Genomic DNA, 11,275 nt, shown 5'->3' with positions numbered 1-11,275 from the left:
AGGGTTAGCCGCCCTTCTTTGCCCCAAAGACAAGTCGTGTGGTCCGTGGTGTTATTATAGACCCCCACGGTGGCAATTCCTTCATAATAAGGGGGGCTGACCGCTAGGCATAGCCAGCATGATTCAGTCATTTCAGGGTTGGAGTCATTTAAGGCGTAGTAAGCTCCCCGTACTAAGTTAAACAGTCTGTGCCATCTTTGCCCAGTAGGTACTGCGGGAGGTGGCGTAGATGGTGGCCGCAGGGCAGATCTGGTGACCATATCTATGGTCCCATTTAGGGTTGTGGACTTTGCCTGGGGGGGTTTGGGGCTATTTAACCCTATCGGTCTGCTGGTGGGGGATTTTTGGGACAGAGGGGGCCTCCGATCGGCTAGGACCCCGTTTGGCCCTATTGGTCTGCTGGCGGGGGGTTCTATTTTTAATCTAATAGAGAAGGTCAGACCATCATCATATCGTCCTTTGTATAGTCTTATTCCCCAAGAATGGCCATTTCCGGTCCAGGTTTTAATTGCCTTCCCTTTTTCTGTGAACTGAATGGATAAGGGATGGCACCAGGTTTTACATTCTGGTGCCTGGGTCCATTCTGGTCTTGGCCATACTGACTTATGGCTGTAATTTACTCTAACTCTGATTAAATCCCAAGAGGAGGAGGGTTTCCAATAGGTGGTCCCACTGGTCTCACATCCCCAGCTCTTGCAGTAGAATTCTCCTTTTCCCCCGCACCAGGAGTTAATTGAGCGAGGTCTGTGGTAACCAGGGCACACGTAAAAGGGCACTGTCCTTAACATACTCCGGCGGTCGGAAGTGCCGCACCCTCCGGTCTGAAAGGGATCCAATCCAGGGCGTCCCGGAGGGGATAGGAGGGAAGGGGCCTTGCCGTCATCTGTATACCCTTCTAGGTCCCAATCGGGGGCGCCAATGACCAGTTTGCAAAGGTCGGGGTGCAGATCTGGCCACCAGGTCCAAAGGGGGGCAGTTTTCCTGGTTGACCAGGTTATCTCTCCTACCTGGGAGACGACTTGCCACGTGAGCAGTTGAGGAGCGTGGGGGTTAGGATTGGACAAGCTGTTCGCTGTTCCCACGACGCAAACGCAACTTAAGAGGGTTATCAGTCTTTTCCACCTTCCAGAGATCTGCTGCATTCTGGGGTGCCTTCTTTATGTGTGTGGCGTGAACCCAAAAGGTTATACCATCCACCTTGACTGCTGTGGGCGTGGTGAGGAGCACTACGTAGGGCCCTTTCCAGCGTGGCTCTAGTGACCCCGTCCGATGTCGTCTCACAAGGACAGAATCCCCGACCTGGAATTGGTGCGGGATGAGCAGATCACCAGGCTGGTAGGCCTCTTTTAGCTGGTTCCAGATGTCGCGCCTGACGGCCTCAAGTGCTTTCAAGCGGGCTGACAAAGGTATAGAAGGTATAATGTCAGGGTCATGTATCCCTATTTGTGCCAAGGGGGGAGGGGTTCCATAGAGAATCTCAAAGGGTGTAAGTTTTAAGGGCCCTTGTGGGGTGTTCCGGGCGCGGAACAGGGCAAAGGGCAGGAGGGCTGTCCAGTCATCACCGCCGGTCTCTATGGACAATTTAGTTAGGGTCTCTTTAATTGTTCTATTTATCTTCTCTACCTGGCCTGAGCTCTGGGGTCTATAAGCACAATGTAATTTCCAATTGATCCCCAGTTGACTGGCCAGTCCCTGACTTACCTGGGCCGAATGCAGGACCATTGTCAGATCCAATTACCTTTGGGATCCTGAATCTCGGGAGGATTTCTTCCAATATCTTCTTGGCTACTACAGAGGCAGTCTCTTTTCGGGTGGGGAAAGCCTCTACCCATCCCGAGAAGGTATCTACAAATACTAGAAGATACTTATTTCCATACCGGGCCGGTTTGATTTCAGTAAAGTCTATTTCCCAATAGGTTCCGGGCCTGTCTCCCCGGAGTCTGTGTCCAGTGCGGTATTTGGTAACTGCAGCATTTGTGAGAGCGCAAGCTCTACAATCCTTATAAATTTCTTCAGCCGTCTTCCTCAAATCTGGTACCTGGTACGGGGAGGCCTCAATAATTTTAATTAGTTTCTGAGGGCTTAAGTGGGTTAGCCGGTGTAGATGTGATAGATATTTTCGCCCCTCTGCAACGGAAAGGACTTTCTCTTCTTTAGTTAGTTCCCCATCGGAGTCAGTTTTGTTGACCTTAGCTTCCTGGAGAGTCAGGACCATAGGTCCTAGTGCCGCCCGCTTGGCTTCCAAGTCCGCTAGGCGGTTCCCTTGAGTTATGGGGTCGGTGTCTTTCTGATGACCTGGGCAATGGATGATTGCCACCTTTTTAGGCAAATGTATAGCCTCTAGGAGGCCCAGGGTCTCTTTTTTATTTTTGATATCTTTTCCGGCCGAGGTAAGCAGCCCTCTTTGTTTATAAATAGCCCCATGGACATGGGCAGTAGCAAAGGCATACCTGCTGTCCGTGTATATATTTACAGTCTTATTCTCAGCTAACCTTAACGCCTGTGTCAGGGCGATAAGCTCAGCCTTTTGTGTAGAAGTCCCTTCCGGCAAGCTGCTTGCCCACAGAGTTTTTTCCCCGTTTACCACGGCGGCCCCAGCCATCCTCTTACCTTCTGCCATAAAGCTACTGTTGTCGGTGTACCAATTAGGGGCCCCAGCCCATGGCTTATCTGGCAGATCGGGTCGGGTCCCCATCTCTGATGCCAGGATGTCGCCGCATTGGTGAACGGGTATTTCGTCATCCCTTTCGGGCAGCAGTGTGGCCGGGTTTAAGATGGCCAGTGGGGCAAAGGGGATTCTTTCAGTTAGGAGCAGACTTTGGTAGTGAGTCATCCGGGCGTTAGTCATCCATCGATCTGGAGGCTGTCTGATAATGCTTTCTAAGGCATGGGGGGCTACTACAGTTATCTGTTGGCCCAGAGTTAGCTTATCTGCATCTTTCACCAGCTGGGCGGTGGCTGCGATCGCCCTTAAGCAGGAGGGCCATCCACTGGCTACCGGGTCCAGTTTTTTGATAAATATGCGACCGGGCGCTTTCAGGGCCCAAGGGCTTGAGTTAGGACTCCCCGGGCGATTCCCTTTCTTTCATCTACATACAAGGTGAAAGGCTTGGTCAAGTCTGGTAGGGCCAACACGGGTGCTTCTAATAATGCCCGTTTTAGAGTCTCAAAAGCCTTCTGGTGCTCTAAAGTCCAGACAAAGTTTCCACTTTCTTTAGTCAATGGGTACAGTGGAGCAGCTAGGGTAGCAAACCCAGGGATCCACAATCGGCAGAAGCCGGCTGTCTCCAGGAATTCCCTTACCTGGCGAGCGGAGGTTGGGGCAGGAATCTGGGTCACAGTCTTTTTCTGTGCGTCGGTTAACCACCGTTGGCCGTCCTTTAGTGTGTAGCCTAAGTAGACTACCTCTTCCTGGCACAACTGTGCCTTCTTTCTCGACGCCCAGTATCCCAACTCACCCAACTCGGCCAGGAGGCGCCTGGTTCCTTTCTTACAATCTCCCGGGGTTTCCGCCGCCAATAGTAGATCATCCACATACTGTAAAAGAGTCACTTGAGGGTTTTTAACCCTATAATCAGCCAAGTCCCTGTGGAGGGCTTCATCAAACAGGGTAGGGGAATTTTTAAAACCTTGAGGTAGTCTCGTCCAAGTCAGTTGTCCAACGATCCCCATATCAGGGTCGCGCCACTTGAAAGCAAAAAGTAATTGGCTTTTTGGGTGAAACCGTAGGCAGAAGAATGCATCTTTCAGGTCCAAGACAGTGTACCATTTTCGCGATGGGGGGAGGGAGCTGAGTAGGTTATATGGGTTTGGCACGGTAGGGTGTAAATCCTGCACTCTTTTATTTACCTCTCTCAAATCCTGGACCAGCCTATAATCATTAGTTCCAGGCTTCTTTACAGGCAGGAGGGGGGTGTTCCAAGGGGACTGGCAAGGAACTAAGATTCCTTGTTGGAGCAGCCTCTGAATATGGGGGCGGATTCCCTCTCTGGCTTCTTTGCTTATCGGGTATTGGCGCACCCTTATCAGGAGGGTTCCAGCCTTGAGATCTATCATGACTGGGGGAATTCCCACAGCCATCCCCAGTCCCCCGGTTTCAGCCCATGCCGTTGGAAAATCGGTCAGCCACTTATTGATATTGAGCAGAGCTCTAGGCTTAGGCTGCTGATGGAGCCGATATTCTTCCTCTAGCTCCAGGGCCAATATCATGGTGGTAGGTGCGGACCAGGATACTGTAGGCCGAGGTTGAGCAAAATCTATTTGAGCTTTCAGCTTGGTTAAAAGGTCTCGACCTAGCAATGGGGTCGGGCATTCAGGAATCACTAGGAAGGACTGAGACACCTTTCCTTTCCCCAACTCTACTGTCCGGGAATTGGTCCATGAGTATTGTTTCTGCCCAGTGGCTCCAACAACCAGAGTCTTTTTAGTTTTTAATTTCCCTAAAGGTTGCTTCAGTACTGAATACTCAGCTCCAGTATCAATCAGAAAACTCATAGGGGTCCTCCCCGCTATTTTTCGTCCTCTCCTAAAGACAACACCTTGGGTGTGGCCCTTTTTTTGGGGCATTCTCTTGCCCAGTGTCCTCTCTCCTTACAATAGGCACATTGGTCCTTGTCCAAGGGTTGCCGTCTGCGTGAGCCCGGTCGTGGGGCGCTGCCCAGGTTCCCTGACTGTGATCTGGCCCTGTCGACTCCCTTTTTTTTTTTTTTTTTTCTTATCACTGCTGCCAGTATTTTAGTTAAATTTATTTTTTCCCGTCTCCTGTCTCTCCTGTCTTCCCTCTCCTCAGCCTCCCTTTTCTCTCTTTCCCGCTTTTCCTCTTCATTCTCTCTTTTATGATACACTTTTCGGCCTCTTTTATTATGTCCCGCAGGTCGTAGTCTTGTAGCCCCTCTAGCCTTTGCAATCTCCTCTTTATATCTGGGGCTGACTGTCCAATAAAGGCCATAATGACAGAGGCCTTCTGCCCTTCCGAGGACGGATCAAAGGGCGTATACCTGCGATCAGCCTCCATCAATCGCTCCAGAAAAACGGAGGGGGGTTCAGTGGGTCCTTGCTGAACCTCTCTTACCTTAGCCAAATTGGTGGGCCGCCTTGCGGCTCCTCGGAGACCCGCCACCAGAGCCCGGCGGTAAACGGACAGCCGCTCCCTACCTTCAGCCGTGCCGTAGTCCCAGTCGGGTCGATTGTGCGGAAACCCTTCTTCCGCCTCGGCTGCCGTTGCCGGCTGCCCGTTGGTGCCTCGGATGTTCTTTCTCGCTTCCTGCGAGACCCTCTCTCTCTCCTCCGTGGTGAAGAGTGCCTGTAAGAGCTGTTGACAGTCATCTCAAGTGGGCTGATGGGAGAACATCAAAGACTCTATCAGGGCGGTTAATCCGGCGGGGTTATCTGAAAAGGGAGGATGGTTATTCTTCCAGTTATACAGGTCTGAGGAAGAGAAAGGCCAGTACTGGAGGGGTGACAGCTGGTTGGGTCCCGCAGGAGCCCCGTACTCTCTTAACGGGAGCGCCACCGTGGTATCAGGCCCGTCCGGAGTGGCTCCGCGGCGGCTTCGGGTTCCTGCGGAGGGACCCGAGCCAGTTGTCCTCTGCCCTGACTGTGATCCTGGAGCGGGGGAGGGGTAAGGGGGAGGAGAGGAAGGGGGCCACTCGGGGGGAAGCTCAATCTCAGGGTAGACCCCGGGGGGGGGGGCGAGGGGGTCTCTGACTCCGCTGTTCGAGTTGATCTCGATTTTTGCCGTGTCTCCGCATCCTGCAGCACCAGGACTCGGGGGCTTAGTTTTTCTGCTTTTACCTATGGCTTAACCCACGGGAGTGGGTTCTGCACCAGATCCTGCCACACCGTGATATATGGTTGTTGGTCAGGATGGGACCTCGGTCCTTCCTGGAAAACAATAGTCCTTACTGCAAAAATGATAGTTAAATCAAATGTCCCCTCGGGAGGCCATCCCACATCGAGGATGGGCCACTCGGAGGCACAAAAGGTCTGCCAGCGTCCCTTCTTTACTTCTACTGACAGGTCGCGCGCCCTCGCTCTCACTTCAGTCCAATGGTCTAAGGTCAAGGAGAGGGGGGTCGTCATAGTCTGTCCCATTCCGTAAGATTCCGTAAGACGAGGTCCACGCGATAAACAAAAACAGGACAAACACCAAGGACACAACAAAACACAGACAACTCCGCCCGATTGGCGTCTCTATGAGCCAACCGAAAGCGGTTTCAGACGGGAGGGACTTTTGTGCCCTCCCTAGGAAAAAGAGTGTCGTTTCTCTTTCCACCTGAAGAGGGGTGGTCAGGCTTTCCCGACTCCCCTTGTCCCTTACGGCGTCCCCCAGGGTTGCAGCCTGCAGTTCCCAGCACGTCTGCCACTGCAGCCGCTCAGTCCTCACGGCCCGAAGCGGCGGCTGCCCTGATACCGAAACCAAAACAATGCTTCGCTGCGCCGCACACACTCACACACCCAGTCACTCAGGCTTACCTCCAAGGGGTCTTCGGAGTCTGGGGTGACCGCGTAGATCCCGGACGAGCCCCCAAATGTAGGATCCCAAAAAAGGAAATCCCAACTCCAGTCGCGGGAAGGCGCGGACCCACAGACACAGAAGACCAAGCTTGATGCAAACGCAAGAGGTTTATTAAGCGGAGCTCCGGGTCGACACGTATCTCTCGCAGGAGACAGAGGAGTCGACCCCGGACCTTAAAGGGCAAATTCTTATATAGGGTTTGGGAGCACAAAGCGGGAAAAGGTTGGCGCAGTCTTACATGATTGGCCAATTTAAAACATTTAAACAGTTATATTTTATGGCGTGAATTGCTATGGCGCGAAGCGATTATCAGGTTACACACATGCGTCCCCATCTGGACCCCCTCCACCCCGACCCTCCCAAACTTATCCCTCTGGAGCACTCTCTTGTTCTCAATTTTTCCCCGAACAGTTTAGGGCAAGTCTTCCATGAATAGAGTCAGTCAGGATCGATAAACGTTCCCCCTTATACCAGGAATCCTTAGGGTGTGGAGGTGCCCGTCTCTAAGGTAGTAACTTTTTAATATAATTTTTACTTCCTTCAAAAGATGTTTCCTTTAGCCTGAATTATTTTTATGATAGCCATAATTGGAATGCAAATATTGCAGAAAATAATCATACATCAGCCTAGAGCAGCTCGTCCGTTAGGGTATGGGATTTTGGCACAATCAGGTCTTTGAAATTTCACTAGTGACCAGATAAAAATTGCAATCAAAAGGATAAACATAATGAAAGACCAGCAAGCTCCCCACCATAGCCAGAATATCCACCTCTGCTCCAGTCATCATTTCTACATCTTCAACGATTCTGTTTCCTCCATAAACCCAGATGATTCCTATTAGTTTCAGTATAGCTGCAACAAAAATGCCTCATCCAGCATGGAAGTGGTCAATCAGATGAACCTAGTAAATTCCAGCCTGAGTCACACAGGCTCCTTCTTTCTCTCTCGCTTGCCCTCTCTCTCTCTGTCTTTCTCTCTTATACTCACTCTGTCTCTGTCTCTCTCTGTGTATCTGTCTCTGTTGCTCATTCTCTCTCTCACTCCCTCCTCACTTCCTCTCTCCCCCGGCAGAAGGACTCCAGGCATTCCACATCTTTGTCTTTGTTGGGAACACTCTTAACATTTCCTCACATATCTAACACATACTCATCCGTATGGGCTCAGTTTTAAATGTTACTTTCTTCAGGAAGCTTTTCTATCTGGTCAGTGATCCTCCTAAGTACTCATTAAGCTCTCTGTATTTGCCCCATTAGAGCACTCATCAACTATAAGTAACTATTCCAGGGGACTGTGGGAACTATTGCTTTAAATCTGTCTGACAGCATTTTCCTTTCCACATGTCCTGATATTAGACCCCTTCCCTCTGATGCTTGGCATAGCGTATGCCCCTGGGAACAACAACGACTTTAAATCGTGGGCATAGACCTCAGTAGGATCAATTATAGTCTTTCCCTGGGGCTGATGTATGGATGTCTCTACTGGAAACTTTAAATGAGAAGATGAAAATCCAGAGTTCCCAGAGGCCATATTCACCTGGTAATGGAAAAGTCTTCTCTGCAAAGCACAGCAGAACAGAACCAAGAGGAAGTGGGAGAAGCAAAGAGAAGCTTCCAGAAGGCTGTGAGTAATTGATTCCAAACCCTGAGGCTCTGCTTCAGGCAGTTTTTCCTAGATCCTTCCAAGTCCTAGAACTAGTAATTTCCTTTTTTGTTGATGTTAATTAATGGATCTTTATCTTTTGAAATACAGAGTTCTGACTGTATACCTGATCATTCATCTTTATGTCCCTCAGAGTGACCCTCAGAGCAGACCAACAAGATAAGCATCATCTAGGAGCTTCCTAGAAATCTAATTCTCAGGCCCACCACAGACCTACACAGGCCTGATAGTCTGCATTTTAATGCATCCTCCAGGGTTCTTATTCATGCCAAAGCTTGAGAAGACCTCATCTAGACGGTAAGCTCCACGAGGACAGAGAGTATGTGTCTCTTGCTCAGAGTCATGCTCACCACCTAGAAAGTGCCTGTCACAAAAATTAATATTATGGAAAATTGGGTCAGTCACAAATAGGCAGAGACAACACTATAGGCTGACTAACCTCGCATAGAGAGGAGAATCAGAAGTAAGCAAGGTGTTTAGGGGACGTGGAGCTGGGAAAGGAAGGTGTAGAACTGAGGCTCTTGGGCTGAAGAATGAGAAATGAAGCTGAATCAGTATGGACCTCTGGGCAAGTTAACAGTCTTTGAGATCTATGAGAGTGGAATCTAGCCCAACCTATCGCCCCTTGTATGTTACATTTTTTCCTCGCCAAAAGGTATAGAGACAATGGAAACCTCCCCACTCCCCAGCAAAGTCCCTGTACAATGCCTGCAGTGGGACCATCTTCTGCTATTACTATGTTTGGACTTACCCCTGGTCCCCAACATATGCAGAGTAGCAAAAGGACCCCATATCAAATTCTATTTCCCCGGTAAACAGGATCTTGAGTGGATGTGCTGAAATAGACAATTGGGTCAGGTAAGGGTTGAGGAGTGATGGGTGGTGGGTGTCATTTTTCTGGGGGCTGCCTGGTGGAGAAGGAGCAATCCAGGAGTCCCAGCTAAACCAGAAAGTGAGCAGATCACTCCCATGAATCACAGAATCAAAGTTAGAGCAGAAAGGAGATTCTCAATACAAAACATGTTAACACGTTATAAACTCTACTTATTTGTTGACTCTCCTTATCCTCCCCGCTTTGGAATGTTAGCACAATGAGGGCAGAGATTTTTGTCTGTTATTCATTCTATATTCCTAGGACGGTGCCTGAACATAGAAAGTGCTCAAAAGTACTCAATGATGGAAGGAATAAAACACACATAGGACCGAGAAGAAGACATTTTCAACAGAAGATGGGAGGCAATCCTTAAGCCACATTGGAACCAAGAATGACTGTTGTCAGGAGGCATGCAGACTTGGACAAGTGGTGGGAGGGAGTGGCTAAGGTGGCAAACCAGCAAACATGCACATTTTCAGCATTGACTATCCATGAACTTAATACACTGGGGCCAGACCCTAAACAATTGTTCTTTCTTATCCGGTCTTGTCCCCCTTCTACCTTTCACCCCACTATAACATCGATCTCCCCCAGTTCCTGTGGGCTCCCATTGCCTTCATTGCATCTATCGCCTAGCTTCACAGAACTTCCAATCCAGGGCTTCCAGAGCCTCCTACTCAGGTCTGCCTTCCTTTGGCACAGTCTCACATTCCTAACTTATCCACCTTATACCTCTCTATAAAAAATATGCTCATTCCCTCGATGCCCTGCCCTGAGAGCCCAGAGAAGTGCTTCACAGCCAAGGACACTGAAGAGGCAAAAGAGCACAGTACAGTTTAAGAGGCATTCCCAGCTCACAAAAAATTAACATCTAATTGATGATTTATTTAAGGTCATTTGCTTCTAGGGTTATTTTGAAGAATTATACTTAAGAGAACAGTAATTTAATCCAAAATGAATGCCTTACCAGTGGAATTTCAACCCAGTCACAGACTGTTAAGACACATGTTCTGGAGTGGAGTTGGGAGATGGCGTGAGACAGGTGCTCCCTGCAAATCACGTCTGAGAAACGTCAGCCCTTGACCACACTTGATTTCCTTTTTGCTTCCGTCATGGTTAGAACTGCACGATGAGCCTCATCCCCGGAGAACACTGAGGTAGCTTCTGTTGGTATTTTCTCTCCTTCAGTCGCAGAGCACTGATCCACATATTGTTTAAATGAACATTAGCAATTACCTTTCTATTTTGAGTAATTCAGGGATATACAAAGAGAGACATGAAATAAAGACACTGGAACTAAAGCTTGCCATTCTAATTTTCAGTAGTTCTCCATCTTTTAATAATCTCTATTAAGTGCATGCCATCACCTCTGGAATTTGGTTTTATTATGCATTCTTGTTGATATTATTGTATGAATAAATGTACAAAACAGTACTTCTTCTCTCTGGAAGATACCTCTTTTCTCTGCCTTCTTCCAGATTTAAATTTTCCCATCTCTGGTAGTTGCTTTATTGAGTGAGTGTACAAATGATAGAGAGATAAATAGAGATGGGGTGATTTATGACACCCAAGTCTGCCAAGACCCCATGAACAAGACATGGGTATATTGTCTGGCAAATCATGTCAGCTTTTTTACTTATGACTGTTAGCTTTGGTGGAAGTTGGAGTATCATCATTACAGACTATTTGAATTCAGTCATGGCAAGATACGTTATCAATGGCCTCCTTTCCTTTATTCCAAACAGGTTTTTATATGTCCAAAAGAATGGCCCCCTAGCATGGCCTAATGAGCAAAATATTCTTTTTCCCCTCTTATCTATACAAACATAAAATTGTCAGTTTATTAATTCAACATTTATTGAGTTCCTACCACATACCAGGTGCAATCCAAGGCAAACTGGAGACATACAGATAAATAAAATCCCCACACCTTCCTTAAGGAGCTCATGGTGAAGTGGGGAAGACGTGTGAGTAAACAAAAATGTGCATAAAGGTGTGACATGACAAGATGATATAGACTCATTCCTCTCTGCTCATTTCCACTAAGCACAACAGTGATCTATGGAAATGACACAAGAAACAACCAAAGGAGAAGAGGAAGACATGGAAAAGGAAGGCAAACTGGTTTGAGACTGCAGGACTAGAGGAAGCGCACAGCAGCAGGGTGCTTCGGTTCCCTCACCCAGTGGAAAAAGGCATCCTGTGTTTCCTGACCCCCAGCCTAG

The 11,275-nt window shown here is 48.7% G+C and overlaps 1 protein-coding gene across 1 annotated transcript; it reads right to left on the bottom strand.

Annotated features, from left to right (window-relative positions):
* Positions 1-776: 776 nt before the first annotated feature.
* LOC147916224 (uncharacterized) lies at positions 777-6,093 on the bottom strand. The gene is given in 6 exon segments (XM_087434933.1): positions 777-1,397; positions 2,611-3,015; positions 3,018-4,517; positions 4,520-4,843; positions 4,846-5,711; positions 5,756-6,093. Coding segments are annotated over 6 exon segments (3,780 nt in total). The 3' UTR covers positions 777-1,050.
* Between the last annotated feature and the right edge of the window lie 5,182 nt (positions 6,094-11,275).

Source organism: Ceratotherium simum, chromosome 9 (assembly GCF_057802395.1).
Source record: "Ceratotherium simum simum isolate JZ-2026a chromosome 9, ASM5780239v1, whole genome shotgun sequence".
NCBI lineage: Eukaryota > Metazoa > Chordata > Mammalia > Perissodactyla > Rhinocerotidae > Ceratotherium > Ceratotherium simum.
This window is presented reverse-complemented; position numbering and strand designations above follow the sequence as displayed.